The sequence below is a fragment of the Amphibalanus amphitrite genome, unplaced genomic scaffold, assembly GCF_019059575.1.
Source record: "Amphibalanus amphitrite isolate SeventyFive unplaced genomic scaffold, NRLGWU_Aamphi_draft 000446F_arrow, whole genome shotgun sequence".
In the NCBI taxonomy this organism is placed as follows: Eukaryota; Metazoa; Arthropoda; class Thecostraca; order Balanomorpha; family Balanidae; genus Amphibalanus; species Amphibalanus amphitrite.
In genome coordinates this window covers 406870-433765 of record NW_024881940.1, presented here as the reverse complement: position 1 = coordinate 433765, position 26896 = coordinate 406870, and the positions used below count along the sequence as shown (strand labels likewise).

At 48.5% G+C, this 26896-nt stretch overlaps 2 protein-coding genes across 2 annotated transcripts in view; both read left to right on the top strand.

The window, feature by feature from the left end:
- The first annotated feature begins 2182 nt into the window (after positions 1–2182).
- LOC122391622 lies at positions 2183–6820 on the top strand. Its single transcript, XM_043385735.1, has 2 exons — positions 2183–4542; positions 5534–6820. The coding sequence occupies exons 1-2, from the start codon at positions 2286–2288 to the stop codon at positions 6028–6030; spliced, it is 2754 nt and encodes a 917-aa protein (XP_043241670.1). The 5' UTR covers positions 2183–2285; the 3' UTR covers positions 6031–6820.
- A 4521-nt stretch (positions 6821–11341) lies between these two features.
- LOC122391617 (myocardin-related transcription factor B-like) overlaps positions 11342–26896 on the top strand; it is a 73911-nt gene continuing 58356 nt past the window's right edge. The window contains exon 1 of the mRNA XM_043385731.1: positions 11342–11503. The gene's annotated coding sequence lies outside the window, so the exon portion shown is untranslated. The remainder of the gene's footprint in view (positions 11504–26896) is intronic.

The following is a 26896-nucleotide window of genomic DNA, read 5'->3' as shown; positions in this document are numbered from 1 at the left end:
GAGCGCGTCCGCATGGACTGGAACGAAAGTCTAGCTAGAAGGCCTGTTAGAGCATATGATCGAGATCAACCAGATGATCAGCTTCCTGAAGATATCAGGGCAAGGCTACTCGAGCTCAGACAAAAGATTGCCATTGGTATGCATGCCTATACATGCCCATTTGTCACCAAAGCTGAGAAATTGGTCAGCCTTTTAAAGCTGATTCAATGGAGAGTCGCTGCAAACAATATCATCAAAACACACTCCGGTCATGAAAGAGAAATCAGTCACCAATCGGGGTCCATGGTGCGAGGCGTCACAGATATTAAGAATCCTGTTGTGAAGCAGGTCACGGTTTACCCGCCGGTTAACAGCACCAAAGACGCCCCACCCCAGGCCACCGGAGAGGAAGCCGGAGAGAGCTGCACGAGTGCCCCTGTGATGGAGGGAATCCGCAGAGCAATCACTGAAAACACTTTGGAAGAACGTTAAGAACGTACAGGGGTATTTAGACCCCTGTGGGGTAAAATGTTATGCCACCGTTTTTCAGAACCCCCATGGTTCTTCACGTAGACGGCTTTGCATTCTCATGAAAAGAATCCACACGATTCTTCCAAAGACTCTTATGAGGTTTAGGGTTTATAATAAGAGCGTTCCTAGCACCTAGATAAGAACCCCAAAGGGTCTGTGAAGAAGTCCCTGAGGTTTATAGGGAAACCACCCTGTGTTCTGAATATCGGTTGTAGAACCCTTTCAGTTCCATTGCAATACCGCAAAATCCCCGTTCATTCGTCTATTGAACCTCTCATGCATGGCTATCGACCTGCGCCGTCACATCTGCTGCGCAAACACAGTATTTGATACACCTTAAAATGTATTACATTCCTCTTTACTCTGAGCAATCAGCCTGCAAGTCTCCAGTCAGGAACAACCAGCCCGCAACCAGCCCATGCGATCAGCCCGCAACCAGCCCGCATTCAGCTTGCGATCAGCCTGCAAGAACGCTTTCCCCTCGGCCTTGTCACTTGCCTTACACATCCAAGCCAAAGAACTCCAGAGCCTTTCGGGCATGTTTAATTATTCAGGTTGATTCCTTCACGCTCAGGGTTGCTTTCTGCACAAATATGAACACATTTTTAGCTTTAGCAAGTGGATGTTTTCCCAAACACAGCATGCGCTATCGCCCATGTCAGCAGCCGGGTGGCGATATCGCATTCTCCCAAATCACATACAGTTTCTCCTTCCACCACCAGCCTCAAGCCAGCGTTTTCGACGATGTCGACGTCTCCGCGCCCCAGGACGCTCTCCTCAGACTCCAGGGCCTCAATCAGAGCGGAGATGGCCTCGTCCCCTAGAATGAAGAGTCGGGCGGATGCGTTATTCAACAGGCAGGGAGTAAAGAAACTTAGATTGACTTCAGAGACCATGAGCCTACTCCAAAAATAAAATAATGCACTTAACATATAAAGTGCAGCTAAATAAAATATTGCACTAATCAGCAAGAACTTATGTTTATTAAAATCAGCCAAATTTATACCTAAATCACTTGACCCCAAAATGGCAAGCTGATTCTATTCCTGATTTATCTTCATTTGGAAGATTTGTCTAAATACCACATGCATAATTTAAGCTATGGGGCATTTATACAACATATAAATACTTACTGCATTGATTGGTCTTGCATATGAGTTTTCTTCATCCAATGCATTCATCCATGCATTTGAAGAGCGTTGTGATATTGCTTATCATTGTCAATCACAAGTAATATAAATAATACACAACACTTGACAAGCCAAAAATTAACCTTATTTCAGTTCTTCAATATTCGATTACTTGCCATTCACCCAATCTTGCACCAGCCGCTCGTCACTGCACAAAGCGTGATACAACGCGATCGAAAAATGGCGATCGCTTCCGGTGGACGCTAGAACGTGGTACCGCGGGCGTGGTCTTGATGAAAGCCATTACACTGATTAAACCACAACCCCTTCTTCTTAAACCCGATGCTAGTTCGTGCAAAACCTTCAAAAGGTTTATCTTTCGCGCGCTTTGTGTGACGTAATATCACGTGACTAGGGAGAACGAAGAAGAACCGGTGTTGGTCGAGTTGAAGCCCCCTGGGGCCGCTAAGACTGCACGCGAAGAAGCAGCACGTGTCTTCGGTCTATGTGAACCACTGTGTGTGTTCTTCATGAACCAGACGTTCTGCTTCGCCTCTAAGCCAGTTTACCCTAATACCCAAAAAACCTAAGTGTGGAATATTTTAAGATGCTTTTGCATTACGTTCTTTCAACTTGTTTTCAGTGATGGATCCTCCGCTGTTACCGGACGAAACGGCCGCAGCTCTAGGACGAGTCCTGCGATGGAGAGAACAACTTCTCTCCGAGTCAGACAGCAGACATCGGGCACATGATTACAAGCAGAAATGGAAAAATGTTTTACAGGGCTTTGAATTCAACCCACAATGTAAACAAAAAGAAATCGAAAAAGAACACCTGTCAAACTGCGGAAAGGAGAACGGCGAGGCAAATGCACCCAAGCTCATAATGCAACGTGTGATTATCTCTGGAAGCGTAAGTGAGGAGACTGAAGTGCATATCGTCAAGTGCGATCCCGGCTCAACAGTTCGGGAGTTTGAGTGGGTTAGTGAGGACGGCTTTGCTATGACGCATTGGATTAAGGAGAAACCTGAAGAGATGGCGACAAGGGAACGGGAATCAAGGGATGACGTGTCACCTCATGATACGTTCGTGTACGGATCTGACATTGACTTCATGCTCGATGTTGGGCCGGTGAAATTGGAGAAAGGACCGGTGAACTTGGAGAAAGGACCGGTGAACTTGGAAAAAGGACCGGTGAAATTGGAGAACGAACCGGTGCAGAAAGACCGTAACACAAAGCAGAGCTGTCTAAAAACCCTGACGACCATTATGGGGCATTGGAAAAAGTCTTCTCGGGATAAAACAGCCCGCGATGGCCCCTTCACTGCGAGGGTTACCACTAGCTCAGTGCAAGTAACCTCATATAAAGTACTGCCTGACTCCGACACAAAGCAGTGTAGTTCAGAGACTCTGCAAAATAACCCCAGCACAAAAGCAAACTGCTCTAGAGTCCAGCGAGAGGACGGCAGCACAGACTCAGAAGGTCCAGACAACATTCTCACTCTTCATGCAGAAGAAATCAAAGATAAGTCGGGTTTCTTGGAGATCTCTCAGGACCTCCCGCGGGAGTCTGACGTCTCTGACAGACGTGAATTATTTACATTCCAATGTCTCAAATCACATATAGCCGCAGCTGTGAAAGAACATGTGAAATGCATCGAAGAGGATCGCAGGGGGCCGAACATTGTAGTAACCTTCAATGATGACATGATTGACCTCGTCCCCTGTCTCCAGTACCCCGGGAGGGTCAGTGACGAGTTTGTGAACCGAGAGCGACCGTCGGGGCAGCCGAGCAAAGACTTGGTGAAGAAGCTCAGTGAGATGTCAATCCACCTGGTTGGTATACATGGCCGTTTCCGTAAATCATTTTCACGTCTCGAATCGGAGGTGATCCGTTCTATGACCAAGCCCCAGCGGATCTGTCTGGTCCTGCTCAAACACTGTGCGGCAGTGACGGGAGGTAGGCAGCACGCATGGGACAAGGAAGCTCCGTTGAAGAGCTACGAACTGAAGACGGCAATGATGTGGGTCTGCGAGCGACGTGCGCCAGAGCTCTGGACTTGGGACGGGATGCTGGCGTCGATGAAGGCCGTTCTCGACTATCTTCTGGATTGTGCGGAGCAGGGTGATCTGCCGTGCTTCTTCTCTCGTGAGATCAACCTGTGGGAAGATATAAGGCCCGATACTAGAGCGGAAGACAGATTCGCCAAATGGTCTGCAGTGTTCAGGCTACAAGTTCTGCTGCCGTGCGCCATCCAGCTGCTGTTGGCTGGCCTGCTGAGCTCGAGCCAGGCGCCGCTGATGCGCCACCTGCTGAACCTCCCTCTGGACGCGCAGCAGATGCTCTGGTGTTGCTGGAAGCGCAGAGTCGACGACCTCTACCCGACGAACCCGTATCATGACGGGAAGATTGACCCGCATGACTTGTGCTGCGAGCTGTACCCGGCGGCGGTGGAGGGCCGCCTCTGGTCGGAGCAGTTCCTCGACACCTTCCGCTGGGAGTCGCTGCCGGCGCGCTGCAGGGAGCCCGACTGGTTCGCCGAGCATGGCCGGGACACGGACAGCGAGGGGGAGGAGGAAGACAGAAAAGACAAGGACGGAGAAGGAGAAGAGGAAGGCAGAGAAGACAAGGACAGAGAGGGAGAGAACGAACGCAGAAAGGACAAAGACGGAGAGGGGAAAGAGGATCACAGAAAGGACAAGGATGAAGAGGGAAAGGAGGGGGACAGCGAGGACACAAACAGTGAAGGAGAGGAGGGGGACAGAAACGACACGGACAGAGCGGGAGAGGAGGAGGGCGGTGTGGCCGGCGCGATGAAGACTGGGAGCGGCAGGGGGGAGGTCACCGGAACAGCTGAGAAAGGGGGAGAGGAAACGGGAAAGAGGAGCCCGGACATACAGGGTGCGTCATAAGTTGTGGTACACTTTTTCTTTTATCAATAAAAAGAGTTACAACAGGTTTACAGAGTTGAGTATTTCAGTAGAGGATCTCTATGAAGTTAAGTCAAAACACGTGTAATATCATGAAAAAATATTAACTAGCTGAGCCTTAATGAAACAAATGGTAACTGACCGCCCGACAGCTAAGTGCACACCATGGCGCCTTTCTCCCCAACAAAGGAAGCTCGCGGGGCCATCGTCTGCATGAAGATGGCGGATATCTCGGTAGCAAAGATATGTCGCGCGCTTCGCTGCACGCGGAATCTTGTGTATCGGACGTGGACCCGGTACCGGGAGACCCAGAGTACCGGAGACCGATTCTGTTCCGGCCGCCCCCGGTCCGCCCACACGCCTCAGCTGAAAGCCGCGGTTCGCAGCCGGATTGTCCGCAACCCCGAGCGTTCCATGCGCCAAATGGCCCGGGACCTTAATGTGTCCGAGCGTTCCATGCGCAGACTCATTTCTAAGGATATGCGCGTGAAAAGCCTCCGCAAGAAGCACGTTCACTCCCTCAACGCTGCACAGCGCCACACACGGAAAGAAAACGCTCTCAAGCTCCTCCGGACCGGGGGCGGCCGGAACGGAATCGGTCTCCGGTACTCTGGGTCTCCTGGTATATACCGGGTCCACGTCCGATACACAAGATTCCGCGTGCAGCGAAGCGCGCGACATATCTTTGCTACCGAGATATCCGCCATCTTCATGCAGACGATGGCCCCGCGAGCTTCCTTTGTTGGGGAGAAAGGCGCCATGGTGTGCACTTAGCTGTCGGGCGGTCAGTTACCATTTGTTTCATTAAGGCTCAGCTAGTTAATATTTTTTTATGATATTACACGTGTTTTGACTTAACTTCATAGAGATCCTCTACTGAAATACTCAACTCTGTAAACCTGTTGTAACTCTTTTTATTAATAAAAGAAAAAGTGTACCAGAACTTATGACGCACCCTGTAGATGACGAGAGTGCTACGACTTCCGAAGAAGTGAGACTAAACGGATCAAGGTCTTTAAGAGGCGTCAGCGAGCAGACTCCACCAGATCAGACGCTCAGCCCACCTCACAGTCCCTCAGTCATGCCGAATCAGGCTCCCAGTCTGGACAACCAGACTGTCTCAGACCTCATTAGTCTGGACGGCCAGACTGTCCCGGTCCCCAGTAGTCTTGGCGGCCAGACTGTTTCGGTCCCCATCAGTCTGAACGGACAAACTGTCCCAGTCTCCATTAGTCTGAACGGCCAGACTACTCCAGTCTACGTAAGTCTGGACGACTCGACTGTCCCAGTCTCCATCAGTCTGAATGACCAGACTGTCCCGGCCTCTATCATTTTGGATGGCCAGATTGTCACGGCCTCTATCAGTCTCGATGGCCAGACTTTCCCGGTCTCCATCAGTCTGGACGGCCTGACTGTCCCGGTTTCCATCAGTCTGGACGGTGAGACTACCCGACTCTAGTGTCTAACAAACAGTGGAGATGAGACTACCCGACTCTAGTGTCTAACAAACAGTGGAGGTGAGACTACCCGACTCGTGCCTAACAAACAATGGACCGGGCCAGATAACCTCGACTCCGCCGGACCTCAAATTCAGCGCACTGTGCAAGTCGTGGACTTCTCACAGCATGTGGACATTCTCTATGATGACAGGGAAAGCTTCTTCGATGGCATGACCTGTGTTTGTGTAATGTGTATCTATCGCAATGTGCAGAGCGAGTTTGTATTGATGTGTATGTGTTGTGCACACACATATGGGTAATTTCATTTTTATGCCAACTGAACAACTGGTGTACACGGCACCCCCTCAGATATTTACGAAAATAACTGATATTTACGAAGTAAAATTTCACTTTTAGTTGTTGAGTTGGCATGGAATGGCACCTATGTAGGCTGCATTCGTGCTTTTGTGCTTTCTTGTTACCTTGTGTGATGGTTACTACCGTTATCCGTAAATGCCTCTGTAAATTTGGCTGTGTATGTATAGTTCTTCTATATTTTTTTATATTTAGCAGAGTGAAAATACGCTTAGTAAGTAGGTCCAACTACCTGCAGTGTACACTGCACACATCGCTATTGAATTGAAAGACAGTAGCCAAACTAACAATGAAAATTGTACTTAACCTGTTATGTGGTTATTGGTGTATGTAAATCTGTGCTTTTGCCTGTCTTGCCAGTAGAATTGTGTGCCGACTGCAACGATGTATGCTGTTATTGAAACATGGAAATGTATACAGGGTGTAACGAAATTATCCGTACATCTTTCTTCCCGCTGAAATTAAGAAGCAAAAAAGCCTGGTGCTTATCCTTTAAAATGACGATATAGCCACCATTCATAAGAACGCAGCTACGAATGCGCTGGAGCATTTTAGTCACCAGGTTCTCCAGCACACTGCATGATGGGTTTGATGCGGTTTGATGTAGAGCAGCGCCACTGAAAACAAATTTACTTATATTTCATGAGTAAACTCACGTAAAGGGCGGTCATATGGACACCTGCGGAGCGAGTCAGCTGATGCGGCCTACACTGTTATTACCGCTCAGCCATGCGTTAACTCATCTCGATGAGCTGAGCGATTTGTCAAAACTCATGCATTCCTGGTAACTCATTTCCAATGCTCGTATTACGTGAGTTCATCTTCTCATGGCTGGGCGGCTATAAGGACACCATCCGTCTGACGGCGCCAGCGATCGGTCAATCTTCTTACCACTCGGTGGTCGACAGGAACTATAACGCGGACAAAAAAAAAAAAAAACAAAAAAAAAACGCACACACACACACATCCGCAGCTAACTGGACGAGAACCCATGCGATCTTCGTAAATACGAGGTGGGTACCCTACAGCTAGGCCACGCGTCTATCTGACTCATAATGAGGTGTTAGTCAGTTTGAATGACGCAGTGGAGTTTTCTCCGGGTACGGCTCCACTTGGTTGCAAAAATGAAGTAGGTACGCCAGCCAAACGCTATCTAGACTCCGTATAAAAAGCCATCGAAAAGATATGCGCTTACCTACACAGCGCACAAGTTTAAAAAGCACAAGGTAGCATAGCTACTGATATTGCTACTGATACTGGTATCAGTAGTAATAACCCGCACGGCCGACATCTCAGCCAACCTCGCACCAATGTTGGGGGGGGGGGGGCGAATTCGGCATGAAGACAGGTTATACAGAGCCGTCAGACGCCCGGTACAGGGGCGGCTACTGCCCCCCCCCCCCCCGCCCTCCCCCACTATTGGCAGCGTTCAGCTCAGTGAAAAAGTGATGCAATAACGGGCATGGCTCCACCCACACACGTGGTCATGGTGGAAATTTACGTCTAAGATCTTTTTATTGCAATTTAATTACTAAGCTATAAAACATTTAAGTTGTTTATTCATTCATGAATGAGACAGCCGATTCCAGTCATGATTTATCGTGATGCATTTTCACTTCCACTTACCCGCCACGTCTCAATTTGAGCCCATTGCTCTGTCCCTCTAGCTGGCCACTCCGCACAACTCCATGGTTTGTTGTCCTCCCATACTCTCTCCCCTAACTTATGTCCTCCTCACTCTCCACCAACGCACCGCTGCCCTTCATGATGTCAGTCACAGTGTCTCTTGGCGGACTCGATGCACCTGTAGTCACCGCCCCCCCCCTCCCATCGCCCCCCCCAGCCCCTGGCGAGCCTCCGTCTAGGCGAGTCTATGTAAACATTGTGCATGGCAGGGATCCAGGGTGGAGGCTGTGCCCGTGTTCTCGACTCGGTAAAACAATGCCCGCCCCCGCTGTCTGGGTGCCGAGCGTCGGGAGGACGGGGCAGGTGGCGAGGAGCGCTGGGAGGACGTGTTGAGGACGAGGTGTGGAGGACACAGGAGGACACAGTATCTAGGAGGACAAAGATGAAGCTGAGCTCCGGGAGGACGGGGCAGGTGGTGAGGAGCGCCAGGAGGACGCATTGAGGGCAGTGGAGGACACAGGGTCTAGGAGGACAGGTGGTGAGGAATGCTGAGGCTGAGAGTAAGAAATGAGGACAAGTATGTATGTATGTATTTACGATCATGGGCGATCCACACATGGCGTGGCGATTAGGGAAGCTAAAAGGACATCTGAACCATAGGAGATGGGGTCTTGGAGGACGCATTGAGGACAAGATGTGAGGACAGTGTCTAAGAGAACAGGCGATGAGGAACATTAAGATGTAGTGTTTGAGAGGACCATTGTGGTCAGGATTTGAGGCACGCTTGGAGGGCCCAGACACTTACTGAGACGACACATTGAGGACAGATGTGTTGCAAACACATCTTAATTTGTTTGCAAAGAACCCGAATCACTTGTCCATTTAGCAAGTGATGGATAACATCAAACTGTCTGTTGATAAGTCAATGTTTTATGCCACACACAAACAGTTTTGGAAGCCTGGTTTTCACACTCTTTTCGCTCTTTGCCTCAAGGTCTCAACCCTGTCTTTTCAAGACCCAAGATCCGCAGTCTCTAGCAGCTAAATGCCATGATGCCCCACGTGTCACCCTTTCCCTTGTGTCCCCTCTGCATCTGTTCACCCCAAACCAACACTTCCCGTCGGCTGCTGGTTGAGCTCGTGTCCCGGCGCAGGCGCGTGCACCCTCCCTCCCCCCCCGACCTCCCCACCGCCTCAGGCGCTGCCTCAGGCACCGCCCATCCCCACCTGGCACCAACGCGAGACGCGCCTGTTGACTGCGTGCTTTTTGTGGGACACGTTTTGTTGGGTGGCTGCGCTAACGGGCCGTTTTGCAGTGAATCGTGCTAGGTCAACAACATTGTTACCATTCCACCGTGGGATGTGTGTGCGGAAGGAGGCAAGACGCGGTTATTCGTGAATTAGGAGCGTGCTTTTTACCAACTAATGGGGCAGGGATGCGTTGTATGATGCCAAGGCACAGAAAGATAGTACGCATGCACTTTTATTATTTTGTCGGCCGAGTATGATATATTTTGCCAAATCCTGCTTCAACAATTCACGACAGAATTAGCATCCATAATCGGTAAAAGGGCCTTATAGGGGCCTTAAAGGGCCTTAAAGGACTAACCAAACGAAGCAATTAGTCTTAGTCATGCTCTTAGCCGCTTCACTATCTGTATTTACGCGTTCCATGCGCTTCATTCCAGCAATCCGACCCAAAAGAGGGTGCTCCCCGTCTCGTTCCTCGTTTCCTAGTAAAAGTACAAATTTATCTCGCTTAATGACTCATCACTCGTTCATAACCCTCCTTCAGTCTACTGAGCTCACTCAGGACCTGTAACGACGGTAACTCCGCCCCGTCTAATTGCTCCTTTGGAACTGCTTCCCGGCCCCTGGGAAATGACTACGAGTAGGACAGTCCCCAACCCCATCCCATCTCTTGCCCTCGTGCTACTTTCAACTGCTCCCTGAAAACTGAGGGCAGGAGCCGTCCCATACCTCGCCATGTGCTACCTCCACTGTTTTCTAATGCCACCTATACGGCTGCCACATTCTTCGGCGTTCCCCGCCACCTCTCCTCTGCTCCCTGAGGACACCGTTCCCATCTCAGAGTGTCAGTAACGCACCAGGTGTGCAGTTCTCTAACGCCTGCTAACGACGGCTCACTGCTGTCAGGTGACAGCTGGTCGGGCAGCTGTCAGCTGACAGTTCACACCTGACAGCTGGCAGCTGACAGCTGCACATGGCGTAGCAGCCATGGTGGAGCCGACAGTCCGCACGGCACTGCCTGGGGTTAACGGCCTGACGCTCCGCACCGGGATAATTAATGGCTGATAGTTCCATTCCGTCTTCTTCAGCTCAGCAGAGGAGCAAAGATGGGAGAGAGCGACCAAAGAGTTATCGACTCATGAATGACCAAAAGAGTTATAAGCCCCAAATACATGAGTAAGTCAAGTAAGTAGGTACGCATCAGGGACAGGAACGGATTTTCCTTTCCGCTTTCCATTGTATAAATCCATTTGTAAAACACATTTACTCTACTCATATGTTTGGGGTCCCGGTCATTGAGAAGCTGGACGTGGGGGGGGGGAGGGGGGCTGACAAAGCGTCTGGACCTGAACGAATCTGGTCATTACTTTTATGTAGTGTGGATCTTGGATCTCACTCTGAGCCGCTAACGTTCGAGGGGGGGGATTCTTCTCCCTATGGGATCCACCCCGGCCCTATATAACAGTTTGATCATACTTTGGGTTGATTTGTGATAAGAAGGAAGATTTGAGCAGGAAGGACGTTAGGGGTTGGGTAACGAGCTTTTTGTTTTGTTGGGTTAGGCCCTTTCGGTCGACAAGACCATTGCAGAGCCGGAAGGATGATAGGAATTAGGGGAAGACATTGGTCTAGGCAGGCACCCTAGTGAGTCGCCGGGGAGTATCGAGCCTCTCAGTGACCATATTATGCTTATCCCGACTGCAGCATATTTTATACCCAAAACTCGGTGCTCCGCGCTAAGTGTACCGTATTGTGGCGGTATCTGGCGGACAATAGTAGAACTATCTGTGTAGATGGCGCTATATGGTCTCTGTCACGGCTGAAATCCTTTGCGGGCAGAGCAGTAGACCAAAAAAGGGATTGAAGAACAGGTAGGCAGTCAGCTACATTTGGTTTAAAACTTATAACTTGGAAATCTGAGCCTATTTGAGTGTAAAAAGGGTGTGAGCCTTGCACAGACATCAACACATATAATCGTACCCAAGATTCCTTTACACCTGCCCTAATGAAGTTTTCCTGCTGCAGGAAGGGAAAACGCTACCATATTGAAGGATTTTTAGAGCTTCATCTGGCCGCACAAAAGCCGTTGGGATGGAGACGTAAACAACGGAAGGGAGGTGCGGAGGTGTGTGCGATCGGTTTGTGCGTATTGGCGTGTGATTTATGTGATTTATAGTGTCAAGCGGGTGTCTAACACTGCGAGGGCATTAATTTTTGGATTGACACGTCTCTGCACATCAGGTAAGCAACGAACATTCGCGTAGAACGAGCAGGTGATGCCGTGACGTCAGAGTGATTCATTTGTGACGCATTGGTATTGACCTTCCTCATGCTCATCCATTGAATGATCAAACCCTTTATGATAATTAACTTCATTTTTTACATGAAATACTATCACATATATGGATGCACATCAGTCTTATGATGGTCGGGAAGGGAAAAGTGTGCATTGCAGGCTACCTTCAGACAGCAACAAAGCTAAGCACTTCAAAGCTGCAAGTTCAAGCAAACTGCAAATGGGGCCCAACCCAACTTCATTTGGCCAGTCTTCTTAGCTCTGACATAATCTGGTTTAAATTCAGACTTAGAAAATATACTCATTAATTCAGAGTTTCAAATAATGCCATTTTAGTTGAAGCGTAAAATGGCTGGGCAATCAAACAGTGAAAGACGAACATTGGGTATGATGAATTTGAATTTTAGAGGATAGCGAAAGGCATGCAGTTTTGGCTGATAGCGTGCTGATGATAACAAAGGTATTTTTAAATATTTGTATGCTGAATGTGCCTCTAGATCTTAGGTGAACACCAAAACAAACCACAATGACCTTGAAATAAATTCACCTCGCAGCACCGCACAAAACTCCTGATATGGGAGGCTATAATTCATTTTGATAATTTGTATTTGCTTTAATGTTATATAAGTCATGTATTCAATATGAAAAATTATCTATTCAGTGATAATGTTTTCAATTCAATCAATTCCACATGAGGGTATCCGAGTCTGCTGTTTGGACTGTTGGACTGTAAGGTTTCTGAGAGAAGCACCTACCTATTTAACTTGTGTTTTGCCACTTTATTTTTATGCCTACATGCCTGCGTGTTCAATGCTAGATGCCTTTTACAGCACAAGTTTTCAGAATTTTTAACATATTAGGCCTAGATTTAAAAACCACACCCCATTGATGTGGTTTTACTTGGGCCTGGTAGGGACTGAGTTAGCACCACCAAAAATTACAGCATTTTGATATAAGTCCTATTTTAACATTATATGGTAGGTAGGTAAGGAAAAATGTGTTTATACTCTGAAATTAACCATTTTATCACTACTACTGAATTCCAGAATGGTTGTGGTGCTCTTTACCATGCCTTTCATACAAATTTTGTTTTTATTTTCCAATGCCTTTACAAACATTGTTAGTTGGGAACTGACACTTTTTTAAGTAGGGGACCAGTAGGAGTTGAGGTTGGTCTAAATTGGGGCTGGTTTTTATTATTGAGGATGGGACCTTTATATTGATCATTAAAAGTGTGGCTTTCAGGCTTACCCTTTATAGGAACATTGATTTTGATTCGAAAATCGTTGTGCGCCGGTACTTTCGATGTTTTTGTAACGATGTATGGTCCGGAGCTCCGTCCTTTTCCCCGCCTGCCTGCGGTAAGTTGGACGCAGTGCTGGTGACAGACTTGCACCCGCTTCCGGTTTGTCTCTGACCTGCGGTGCTTCTGCTCAGTATGACGGGAAACCCGTCTGGACGGCTACTGGGAGGCGTGTCGAGAGAAGGCGGTGTTACCCAGTATCTTGCTGACTACTGACGGAAGGCTAGGTTGCCAGTTGCCACTAGGCATGTGGGCTTGCTGGTCTAGTTGCCGACAGTCTGCATCGAAGGCGTTAAGGCGCTGTTGCCACGGAAGCATTTTTGATTGCTCGCTGATATGGCTGGGAGCCGGCAGAAGTCAAGGCTCGCTGGTCCAGTAATCCACCGTCTTCACTGAAGCCATTGCTACCACGGCGGCGCTGCTGTCTTGCCGGCTGATAGGTATAGCCTGTCGACGGCAACATGCTATGCTGACATGGATGTTTACCGGTCTACGTAGCAGCCGGCCGCCGGGAAATCTGTTACCACGATAGCCTTGTCCACCCACTGGTCCATCCGACCGGTAGTGTGCACTAGTGCTGGCTCATTGCCCCTTCTCTACAGTACACCAACCGTTCCGTGGTTCCCAAACCCTGCACGGGGCCGGCGCCCGCTTCCATGGCCAAGCGTGGCACCCAAAAACCCTGCACACTGCGGTCGACCCGTGGCAACCAAACCCTTCCCACGGCAGCCGGCCCATGGCACCCAAATCCTACCCGCGACGGCCCGCTCGTAGCACCCAAACCCTACCCGCGGCGGGCCCGCCCGTGGCACCCAAACCTTGCACGCGGCGGCCGCCCGTGGCACCCGAAACCCTTCCCGCGGCGTCCGGCCCGCTTCCATGGCCATCCCGTGGCACCCAAACCCTTGCACGCGACAGCCCGCCCGTGGCACCCGAAACCCTTCCCGCGGCGGGCGGCCGCTTCCATGGCCGGCCGCGGCCCTCCAGCCGTGCACGGCCGTGGGCGTGCCGCCAGTACGCCGCGGCGGACCGGTCTGACGGGTACTACTCGGCGTGCTCCAAAGCATCCCTCACCACTGCCGCCGGGGCCGGGGCTGGCGGTGTCCGTCCAGCCTACCCCCCTCCCCCCGTCCCAGTCCCCTGGGAGCCGGGCAGGCGGCCGGTCGGCCGCGCGGCCGCACGCCAAATTACATACAGCTTGCATGGGTGCTGGATGGGTTGGCGGTCGGAGTGGGCTGCAGGGAAAGCATGACCTTTGTGCTGTTCTATAGAAGGGTGAGAAGAAGAAAGCCACATGAGTCACAGCCTTCGATGAGTTAATAGTTACGATGACGAAGCCTTGAACGTGCTGCCAAGGGTCACAAACTTCCTTCTATGTCTTCCGAAGTCACCGGTTCATCCAATTCAAAGTTTTGCGCTATTTGGTCAGTTAATTCTTGCTCTTTGGCGACACCGAGCTTCCTCTACTGGACCGGACTCCGGATTGGTTTTGTTGTTATGATTCTGGCGGCGTTTCATGCTGATTAGACATTCCGGGTGACGAATTTTTGTTCTCTGGCGACCCCGAGCGCTCTCATCTGGGCTAGCTGCTGGATTGGTTTTGTTGTTATGATTCTGGCAGCTTGTCGGCGCTCTGGCATGCGGTGTTGCTATCCGTGTGTTTGTGGTGTTGATCCTGTTTGTGTTTGTGATGTTGCTCGTGTTTGTGTGTTTGTGCTGGTGCTGATCACCAACCTGCTCTGGGGATCTGGTGCAGCTCAGTTGTGACGACACTAATAGCTGTTGAGATGCTGTAACGCGTCATAAACAACTGTCAGAATTGGTGTTTGCAATGATTGCTGAGGATCGTCTTTCACAAACCCAATCAAACTTCTACGTTATTGCCCGGTCAGTCAATTTAATAAGGTCCTGATTTTGATGTTACACTTGACGACATAATTCATCGGTACAAATATTTTGGATTTCATAAGGTTGGCTGAGGCTCGCTACCGGAGATCATGTAGCTACATCAGCTCTCATAATAAATAACATTCTTCTAAACTGGTGCATTAGTGGCTTTCCTTCTGGTATAATTTAGTCAAGAACCCACCGATTCGGTCGCTTGCTTATTCTGGCACTGTGCATAGGCGGGCCAGGCGTCTGGGGCTATATTTATGTGTCCATAATGGCATGGTGTTGGAGTATGGTGATTTATCCATGGTGCAACAGCTTCGTACCTACGTGCTTTTGTTTCGGTTGAATTCCACTCTGCTGAAAGCTTCGTCGCTTTATCGTTGATTGTTCATCGTTGTCTGAAGCTTCATATTTGTTTCGCTTTTTCAGCGTTGATTATTTGGAAGGTGCTTTAATGCCTTCCCATGGCTATCCTGAAAAGACTAATATCGCGTGAATCGTCGGATAGATCCTCGCGTTCGACTTACACTGTAAAAAATGTTAACTAACTTCCGTGTTATCATGGCAAATCTCACTAACCTAAAGCGTGTAAAGTTTACACGCATCTACTGGTCAAACGTGTTTTATATAACACGCTTTTAAGAAAAAACGTGTTATGAAACTAAGACATTAGTTTTCGACGTGGTGTTGACATACACGCCTTTTGCGTGTGACCGTGTTACTTAACTAATATCTACCTGTCAATGTACTAATATTATGCGTGTAAAGTAACTAAAAAGTTAGTTATCCTGGCAAATCTCACTAGGCAAAAGCGTGTGAAGCTTACTAGCATTTTGCGTGTAAGCGTGTTTCCTTTTGTGCGTGTTATGTAACACCGAAGTTAGTTATCATGCAACTAGGCATCGCCTAGTTGCAGGATAACTAACTTCGGTGTTACATAACACACACACAGAAGAAAACACGCTTACACGCAAAATGTGAGTAAGCTTCACAAGCTTCTGCCGAGATTTGCACAACGTGCACATGTTATCCAGGCAAATATCATTAGCCAAATGCGTTATAAACTTCGGGATGCAGTGTGTAAATACAAAGTTTTCACGCATTTGGTTAGTGAGATTTGCCAGGATGACTCGAAACGTGCAAATATGTTTTACAGTATATATACATGTTGTGCGTTTTCACACACCGTGCTGCGACACGCGTCGAAATTTTTATTTAAAAAAGTATCAAACAGACGAGTATTTAAACACAAAGATGTTTATTCAAACCAACGAATAAAGCAACGCAACCAACCTCATGCCAACCAACGTCATAAATCAGTCGGTAATCTGCATCGGTCGTGGTGACAAATCTGCACTGATTCACACCTGCAACTATAAACAGCCTGCAGGAATCCGCACCAGCCATGACACCATACAGGCTCCAAATACGTATCACGAAAACATTGAGAATGCTTCATTTCTGTCGATATGGGTAAACTAAATTGCAACAAAAGGGCAAAAATTCCCTGACCGAACAATGGTGGCTCATGTGTCTACAAAAATCTTATTTGACAACTGGTTGCAGTGACAGGAATTGCATAAAACAGCACCTCACCGCGTTCACTGGTTGAGCGCCCAACCAAAAATTAGGTACATTTAATTTCTTGTTCAAAGCTTAATGCGGTTTTAGTGTGCAACATGCTCATTGAATTCAGTCCGTCATATGTACTTATAGACGTCAATTGACAGTCAACAAATGAACAGTGTCTCCAACCTGAGACCCTCTAAAGCCTGGTTGGAGGTTCAATTGAAAAGAAAATGAGTGACATAGGTACATAAACCACACTAAAACGCCAGCAATATCTGCACTGATCTTTCCCATAATCACTCACCATACCAGTAAGGATGAAAGCCATGTCCAACAGTCCATATCATTTCACTGTTTGACTTCTTATTATTCTTATTCTTAACACCACTTCAGCTCCTTATATAATACTGCACACGCAACACTTATACGCCACAGCTCAGCTCCTTCACAACGCACACGTCCTCTCCCTTCTCTGACTTGGCACAGACTGAACAGTGAACATGGCGGGCGCAGAGGGGCGCACAAAATGGCGATTTTTTCAATTAACTAAGGTCTTTGTAATGCTACAACAAAAAGGGTAGTAAGAAAACTAAGATTGTGAGTTACAACATGCGTTTGATTTGTTAGTTAACACGTTATCCAGAAAAAAAGGCAAAGGAAGCATAAACAAACATGTTTGTCAAATAACACGGCATGGTTTGCACGGATAATATTTGTCGGCTTACAATGATGTTAGCTTTTCTGCTTCGATGAAATGGATGTGGTGTTAGGTTGCAAACATATGTGTTATCTGACCCGTTTTTTGCAACAACGTGTGTTTTAATACTAGATTTTGCTTGAAGAATTAACTAACTGGTTTGTTAGCATTTTTTACAGTGTACGCTTCGACGTCGCACTTGTTTAATGTTCATTTCTGCTGGTGCCTTCATTGCTATTTCGCTCTCATCTGAGCTTTAGGGGGTCGGACGGGTCATGACCAGAAAGTGGGATGGATCCGTACTTCATCAGCTGATCTGATCGTCGCTGAGGTTCATCGGCCACTGCTCTCGCTCTTTGGGAAGCTACAGTCGGCTTTGGTAAGGGTATAAGTGAATAGTGATATGCGATCAGAAGACAAGATTTGGGCCAACTGCCGAGAGCATCGTACCTAAACCGTATGTTTTGAAGCATGGCTGAACTATTACTGGAGCGTTACTGTTCCTTACCCGACCCCTCATGTTTGTTCTGCTTTACTTCGAATGTAAACATCTTTTTATATAAACCAACTTCAGTCGCTTAGAACACAGGATTTCGATCTTTGCTCCACACCACTCGCCATTTCAATAAACATGAACACCTACCACTAAGACTGAACCATATGTGACATGATTCTTGTATCTCTCATCGCTGCACTCTGTAGTCTTTCCCCTCCCCTGAACATGGCGCCAGTACTGGCTGTCAGTCTGCCTGACATCCATTGGCCGCTCGATGCACCCTAGTACCCGGATCTAGTGCTCCCCGTCCCGGATAGTAACCGATCTCTACCGAACACGCAACCGGTACCCCTGTAAGGTCGTCCAACCGGCCGGCGCGGCCGAGAGTTTGCAGTCTGGTATCGCTCACACGTCAATGTGGTGTGATCGGTGCGTTTTAATCAGAAATGATGTCATTGGAGCAGATGGAGATCGACGTCATTGGCGTCACCGTTGTCTGCGTGGATCTGCTGATTCGAGGAGATTGTCAATTGCTTTTCTTCAAATTTTGTAAAAGTTTGAGTCATAGACATCTGTACACCAAGTTTATGCATTGACGGGTCCAGAACACATACTGAGCAGCGCTTGTTTTTAACTAGTGACTTGATGCTTTGATGGGATAGGGGAGAGTGGGGCACATTCGTGCAAAAAATGGATAAACCCATATATCTGTTCTTTGGTTAGTGCAATGGCAAAATTGTTGATTGTAGTATGGAAAGGAACTATTGCAGATAGTTTTCCTCTTAAAAAGTTATCCTATAAAATTATTGCTTCCATTAGAAAAAATGACTTTTATTAACTCTGAACATTTGCACGAAACTGCCCCACCTATGGGGCACATTCGTTCAAGAGATGGGGCACTTCCGTTCACCCGGCAAAATTCGAGAAATTACCGGGCATTACCAGAAATTTACCAAAGGAAATTGGCAGGGGGTCATTTCACTTGATTCCTTTCGACAAGAACGCATTGCACAACAAATGTAGAAAGAATGGGCTGGCCAACAAGAATGTACCAACTGCCGGCCTCCGTGACCTCGCCAAGTTCGCGTGAATTGCTCGTCACGACGTCGCAAGCAGTCGAGACTGAGTCAGGCGAGCGTCATTGGAGAAACCTACTACAGATAAAGTCATAAATCGCAAAAACTAAAAAAAATATGCACGAATGTGCCCCCAGGCAGTGCGTACAAGAACCTGCCCCACAACGTTATTAGTAATATATTTCAAAATTTCTTTTTGAAAAAATGACACTTTTTCAACAAACAAGTTTGCAGCAGTTCCGTAAATAGAGTGGGCTTCTTCACCCCCAATTTTGAAAAGCTGAACCACATTTCCGAGTCAGGATCACGAAAATGGATGATATGAGAGAAGTTTGGAAAGCTCACGAATATTACAAATTTGCGTTTTTATCAAGCATGACAGCAGGTATCTTCTACGGTGAACGAAGGGCGGCAATGATAGACATATTTCCATAATTTACCTTGAGCTCGTGCAGTCACTCGTGTTCCCATAAACTGCTGAAAACGAATGTGCCCCATGCACGAATGTGCCGCACTCTCCCCTACATCCGCTGGTCTCATAATCTTCTACATTTCTCAGAATCATAATCTCGATTTCTAATGATGAACTCCATGTGTGTTTAAGCTCCATAGAGCTATTTTAAGAAAACTGGAGCTCATCTCTCCATCTAATGAACTGTCTAAACGTAAAAAGAAAGACAGGAAGCTCGGGCTAGCAGTACGGCGCGAGAGGTCGTATTCTGTGAGTGTCGTCGGTCGCCCACGCCCCTGTTATCTTCCCCATGTTATCGGATGCGGTGATGGAGGGTGATAGCTGGGGACTTGGGGTGGAACCATGGTTGGTGGGTCCTACATACTGTTCCCGCCTGTAACCAGTTGTATGGAATATGGATGCTGTGCTGATCTAATTGCATGGTTGCTCTTTGTCAAACTAGTATTTTCTCCAAATCTATTTTTAAAATGTATCCAGGACTGAAGGCTGACGAAACTGCTGATCACTAAGTGTGCTGCTGATCGGAGCATGATAGATGTACCAGCCCATACTAGCAGCGGGACCTTTTCCGACTTTTAGTGGTCATGAGTTCGGAATCGGCCATTTCTGAGGGTCGTGGCAGTGCCCTTCGCGAGCCTGGCTGGCAAACTCAGACTTGTAAATGTAGCTCCACGCACGGATTGTAGTGTTTACCAACGGCTCGGCGATATCCGATCAAACGCGATAGCCAATCTCGGGTTTGAAGTATGCCGTTCCGCCTTGTTTAACAGGAACCATGACATTTAATTTAGTCAAGTTTGTCTTGACGCTTCATTTCAAAGAAATACACCGCGCTTAACATTTATACCTATTTGTTTTTTTTTCCTAGCGCAAAGGAAATGAGTACATAATTGCTATTAATTCTGCAAACACTCTATTCTCATTTTACACCGCTATAGCCACCTCGACCTCCAATCTTATCTGCTAAAGTTCCTAGATCTCCGTGGCTTTGAATGAAGATAAGTTATCTGAAAAGTGGCTGAAGATGCTCTTAAATGTGAATGACTTTCATCCTTCACCGTGCTGGACATGACCTAAACACCAACGTATTAATTTGAATTTTTATTATTCCAACAATCGTGAGAAACATTTTTTTTTTGTCTTTGGTTCATAGCGTGTTTTCATTTGGAAAGGTGTTTTTAGCTTTCGAAGTTCCAAGGAGTTTTGCTTCGGCATCTGTTGCTTCTGGGTAGCGATTCATTAGCTTCCATTTCACAGTGTCCTATGCAGTTTTATTTTCTTAGGCCATAACCTTAGCGGACTTTTTTGGATTTATTAAATGCACGCATTGATGCATTTTATTTTCATCCAATAACTGATTGCAAATTCGAGTTTTAAGGGGTTTTAAGTTATGGACAATAACATGCATTTTCAGTTTGAGAAATCACGATTCATTCAAAGTTAAATACAGCGTTTTTAGTTTTTTTTTTTTGCAATTGAAGCTGCATTTATAACAGATTTTTGGAACTACTGGTTCTGTCCATAAACATTCTTCCGCCTATGCATGCAAGTTATGGAAATGCTCCGGTATGTGCGCAGTTTCCGCCGATGCCTGTTGCTCGTTCAGTCAGCAGGCCGTCCCCACACTCGGCATGACGTCACTGACCTTGTGACGTCACCCGTGAATCACCGGGAGACAGGTGGCGCCGCGCCGCGGCCGGCGCCGGAGTTATGTTTGGCCGCTGGCTCGCAGGACCTTCGGCGGGCGTTATGGGCGGCTAGTGGATTTCGGGGTCCTCCCTGTGGCCTCGGTAGAGAGCGAGGAGCAGAGCCTCGTCCTTCCCCCCCCCCCCTCTGGCATTGTCCTGCAGGAGCCGCAGCGGCGGCGGCCGGCGCACGGTCTATCGTGCAAACCTGAAACTGCATGGGACTGGGGTTGGTTGGTGAAACTGGGTCTTTGTAATAAAATGCTTCGGGTGCGCGTGCCAATGTGACGGTAGGAGGAAATGTTGGCCACCGCATTGTCCTTAGAAGCGTGCATCGCATGCGTCCCATACATTCTGGACGAATTTTGTTAATGGCGGTTGCGATGTACCATTGTTCCTGAATGGAGGAAGCTACTTAGTGCAGCGGTGGGTGACATTTGTGTCTGGTTGGTTGGCGTGCGTTGCGTGCGTAATGCGTGCAGGGTGCTGGTGCAACTGCACATACGGGTCACCCATTGCAGTGCGGCGCTCAGAGATATTATAATCTGATCACGGTATATTTATACTAGATAAGCTCGCACGGAACTTATTATCAATTTTTCCCACTGGAATCCGGCACGGACCTTTTGATGACCACTTTTTTAGGCGATGGCATCAGCAAGGGCGAGACGTCACGTCCGTAAATCTGCCGTGACGTGACGTGGAAGACGCCATCCACCCACGACTTGGCGTCGGTTCCAACTGCCAAAATCTCAGATCTGACTGACGTTGATTGGAATGTGAAAATATAGATGGTCATCTGGATTATCATTTCTTTGAGGGTTTCAGTATTCAGGCGCTGTATTTCGTCTGTTGGCTGATTTTTTTAGGCAATTTTCTAGAGGAAGCCTGGTTTGTGGTTATGTGGACGGCCTGTTAGTTTATCAATGCGTCAAGCAATCAATGCATGAAAACAAATGGGTCTTCCACCATGTCACAAGAAGGCCGAATATTGCACCATTGATGCTAACGGCCTTGATTGGTGCCCTTAACTTCCTACGGTGACCGCCATCCTAACGCCGGGTTCGACTGACATGTTGAGTTGACGTGTGTCCGACGTATCGCACAGTGGAAGCCGACCTGGCAGGCGGCAGGGAGACTTCGCGAACGTAGCGTTGAGGCGGCGACAGGGACCGCAGAGGCGACGTGACTGGATTCACCAACACTCCATCGCAAAGTCCGGAAGGAGCCGGAGCGGTGTGGGGAGCCAAGGAGAAAGTAGTTGTGCACGAGGGCGCTAGATGGCGTCGGAGTAGCGTCTTGGGTCGCTGTGGGTCGTTGAGGTGTTCCAAAAGAATGCACGGCAGGAGCGGAGATTCGTGAGGGGCGGTGTCGCTGCATGAGGCTGTAATTTTACGACGAACGCTCGCGGCTCGGCCCATAATTTACGTCAGGGAAGGCTTTCGTGGTCTGAGGTATGGTTGAATGCGAAGGCAAACATTCTATTTTTTAAAGAAACTTTGTATTTAAGACTCGCATTTTAAGAAAGCCAAACGAAGCTCACTGCCCCTCACGTGCCCAAGCTTCCCTTAGTGAGCGTCTTGGGCAAAGAACTTCGTCACTCATGCATCCAAACTCTTCTGAATTAACAGATCAGGTGAGCCTCTGTTTTGCAAGAAAGAAATAATCAGCATTTTGCTATAAGATCCCTGTTTCGAGCCCTGCTTCCCACTAGGAACATTCGCCCCACCCCTCTGGCCAACCTAATCCCACCAGCATCTCATCCCATGAGGCCTCATCAACGCAGATCCAACTGCGTGTGTGGCTCTGATGCCACTGTCCGACCACCTCGCTATGACCGTGCCGTCCCTTCAGTCATGTCCCACAACCAGCCTTCACAGCCCCCTTTACGACTCGACCATGTTGGCATGCTGGCTGCCGACGAGCACCTTCAAGCGTGCGACAATCGCTCCTTTCTCGCGTTGACCTCTGACAGGTGCTATGTCATGGATGGACGTGACACTGGCGCTACGATGCTTTGGGGTTGAGGAATTGGTAAGGAGTGGTCGAGGATGAGTGGTTGATATTCGGGGCTTCGAGCGTGCCTCTGGTAACCAGCTGTCTTTTTTATTTCGTTTAATTTCATTTATTTATGAAAGTGAACGGGTGTTTTATCTGTGTCAAAGTACTGAAGCGACTTGACTGGTGCAAAAAAAAAGATTTAATTGGCTGTAGATGATATGATGCGCTCACCAACTGGTGGTCTTCTTAGGTCTTGAGCTGATTTGATTGTTCCTATCCGTTTATCCAATCGCCCGTGATTTGGTTTTGCTGAACAGAATGAGCCTAAATCAGCAAAATAGATAGCCATCCCCGAGTCTTTTCGTATCTCTACTTAGCATTTTTATATGCAATTACGCCGCTAAGCTCGCACTTATGAAAGTCACTTCAAACTTATCCAACAACCAAACCTGTGCCTGCCCGGTGTCCCTTGTCTGATGTCAATCTAAGTCACCGAGTCACTGGTCACACGTCCCTTCCATCAGACTTCACACCTTTTAAACACCACTCTCTTGTACTTAGCCTCACCAATGGCCATCCATCGCGTCTGTATGCGGTGGGCGTATGTGCGGACGCTGACATGCCGTCGGCACCAAATCCTTCGCTGCGGTGAGGCATGGTCGAGCGTCGTGTCACGCATACTGCGTGCTAGCCTGACTTCTTGGAACGTGCTGCAACCTCGTCGCGCCGTTACTGGCGCTGGCGCCTGGTCGCTCCTGTTCTACAGTATGGTCAAAAGTTGTGTCACGCATACTGCGTACCATCCTAGCTCCCTGGAACTTGCAGCTACCATTTCGCACTGGCTGATCCAGTCCTGTTCCAGTCTTCCACGCTCCAACGTTGTGTCACGCATACTGCGTACCATCCTAACTCCCTGGAACTTACAGAGCTGCAACTTGGTAGCTCTACCATTTCGCGCTGGCTGACCCAGTCCTGTTCCAGTCCTCCACGCTCCAACGCTGTGTCACGCGTACAGTCCCAACCCTACCGCGACGAGGCCTCGTTGGCCGTTCGATACCGATGCTACGTGCTGGTCACTCATATCACGTCCACCTCGTGACTCAGAGTTACATCACCGCGTCAGGGTTTCTCTGGTCAACCGGTCGCCAGCCAGGCGCCACAGGCCTGTGCCAGAGGTCCCACAGGTCACAAAGGTGTGTCGTTGGGTTTGGGATGAAGGGGGAGGTGTCAGAATGGTGGACGTCCTCTTTTTACGAGTCGTAAAGTGGTCGTGAGATCTAGGAGGTCCTGGGCATTCACAATGGCCATTGGCTACTAACCAAAAGTTAGGGCAGATTCATGCGAGGCGAGAAGATCAAGTACATTCGAACGGGATGCGATGTCGAGATGGATCAATTTGCCTAATACTTGAACCAGGTGCATGGGTTAATAAATTAATAAAAGCTAGAAGTGACAATTCATATTTCATCCCTTTGATGACGTTCCGCCTTATTCTTATATTCGACCCAAGTTCTTCAGAATGGTAGCTCAATCGGCTTGGTTCGATCGGTTAAAACTGGCAGAAAGACCTTGGCACCGTCTTTTGACTAGAGTGAGCTTTGACCCACTCTGTGAGCTGAGTGGGATTGAGCGACGAGAGAGCTGCGACCGGTGGGCCAACTGGTCGTTATTTTGGCCAACGATAGCCTCTAGCTCTGTCTCGCTATCTCCCGCTCATCTTTTCGAGCACTCTCCTAATGGCTTGTGCTGAATTCATCTGCTCAGAAGATGACTGGGGTTAATTCTTTAATCTTTTTTAAATATTTTCTGTGGTGATAGCGAACTTAATTAGTGACTATTCGAAATAGACAGCGTTTTGCTTCTGTATACTGAATAGTGTTTGCGCGTATTTTGGTGTTCGGTTTTAAAAACCTAAATGCCTATTTGTATTTTGAAACGCCGTCATTTTCCCCATTCCCTACGTCTTATTCAAGGATTTGCCCCCCAAAACGTACTAGCCCGCCTGTTTATTTGTTTCACGTGCGCCGTCTCACCAGGTTCTCTATCCCGGCAACGTGATTTTATCAGTCGGTGTTTATTTGAACTAGCGGCGGTGTCTGTGTTGGACTCCCATTTGTCAGGAGTGAGCCTGCCACGTGCCGCCCTCGAGGTCAGGTCGGAGTGGTTCCCCTGGTACCGTGAGAGACATGGCACGCACAGAAGCGTCAGGTCACTGGTGTTTAGCGGGATGGTAGAGATGGGATGTGGGACAGTGGGCTTTTCACCTCGTGCAGTTCACTTGCAGGAGTGCACTCCTAGCGCGTGAGGCATGTCGCTTGTCTTATATTGAGCGGATGTCGAGAGGTAGGTTTTTAAGGACGTTTGGAGCGGATGATGCCTGCTTTAATGTATTTTAGACATTTTTATTAGGAGGGATTTGGACGTTTTAGATGACAAATGTCCTTTGCCCGTTTATTTATAAGAGATATCTAGCCCAAGGTTTTGGGAAGAGAGTGCTGCAAGGATGTTTATCAGTTCCTCTGTTATTTATTTTTTGCGCGTTTTCTCCCGTCCCTGGTAGTCCCGGCTCGGCACCGGTCGGTACAGTACCACCAACTCGCCTCACCTCCGTCCACTTTACCTTGGCCAGTTGCTCAATCAGCACGGTCGCTCGACGTCGACCCTCATTGTTGTCTATTAACGGGAGACGAACCATTGTGGCCTCACGGCTCCGCGCGCGTCGCCGGAATACACAACGAACTGCGGGCTATCTGCGCAGCGCATCGCGATCGGGGAGAGGGAGAGAGAGAGAGAGAGAGAGAGAGAGAGAGAGAGAGAGAGAGAGAGAGAGAGAGAGAGAGAGAGAGAGAGAGAGAGAGAGAGAGAGAGAGAGAGAGAGTGAGAGAGAGTGAGAGAGAGAGAGAGGGGGGGAAGCAGAGAACGAGAGAGGAAGGGAAGCAGAGAGAGACATGATCGAGAAGGGCCAGAAAAAAAATAGAAAGCGCGCAGGTGCGATTCGCTGATAGCCTACCGAACGAGGCTTGTCGTGAGCAGAGCACATTAGCATTGTGCGTTTGTGATGTCATGATGCAACCCATTGACGCATTGTTACGCCCCGATGCGCTCTGACATTGAATTATGCAACGGAATGTAATCAACCAATCGTATATCAACCGGTGTGGTGATGAGTTAAAAAACATCGTCGGCTGGTCCAACACTATCAGTGCTAAGAATGATCGCCCTTCTGCCCAGCTGTCCGATCGCCCGTTATATCGGCTGTTATATCGCCCTTAGTGCTCATCGCCCTGCCTTACCGGGTTGTGCCGCCGTATGGGGTAGCGGAGAGTGACATTATCACGCGAACATCTCTGTGGCACGTGGCGTAGTCTCTTGACGAGGTTTATCTTTGTGTTTCAGGTGAGTGCTGAGACTGGGACGACACGACCCCGGGTCAGTGGTGAGTGACATGGGGCTGCTACAAGCGCTGGAGAGAGGGAGAGGTAGAGAGAGAGAGAGAGAGAGAGAGAGAGAGAGAGAGAGAGAGAGAGAGAGAGAGAGAGAGAGAGAGAGAGAGAGAGAGAGAGAGAGAGAGAGAGAGAGAGAGAGAGAGAGAGAGAGAGAGAGAGAGAGAGAGAGAGAGAGAGAGAGAGAGAGAGAGAGAGAGAGAGAGAGAGAGAGAGAGAGAGAGAGAGAGAGAGAGAGAGAGAGAGAGAGAGAGAGAGAGAGAGAGAGAGAGAGAGAGAGAGAGAGAGAGAGAGAGAGAGAGAGAGAGAGAGAGAGAGAGAGAGAGAGAGAGAGAGAGAGAGAGAGAGAGAGAGAGAGAGAGAGAGAGAGAGAGAGAGAGAGAGAGAGAGAGAGAGAGAGAGAGAGAGAGGAGAGAGAGAGAGAGAGAGAGAGAGAGAGAGAGAGAGAGAGAGAGAGAGAGAGAGAGAGAGAGAGAGAGAGAGAGAGAGAGAGAGAGAGAGAGAGAGAGAGAGAGAGAGAGAGAGAGAGAGAGAGAGAGAGAGAGAGAGAGAGAGAGAGAGAGAGAGAGAGAGAGAGAGAGAGAGAGAGAGAGAGAGAGAGAGAGAGAGAGAGAGAGGAGAGAGAGAGAGAGAGAGAGAGAGAGAGAGAGAGAGAGAGAGAGAGAGAGAGAGAGAGAGAGAGAGAGAGAGAGAGAGAGAGAGA

What these genes read in the sequence shown, in the direction of transcription:
- LOC122391622 (XM_043385735.1), top strand. Translation starts at nt 2,286, where the DNA reads ATGGATCCTCCGCTGTTACCGGACGAAACGGCCGCAGCTCTAGGACGA. An exon ending in GAGGAGCCCGGACATACAGG is followed by an intron (nt 4,543 to 5,533) that starts GTGCGTCATAAG and finishes CGCACCCTGTAG; the next exon opens with ATGACGAGAGTGCTACGACT.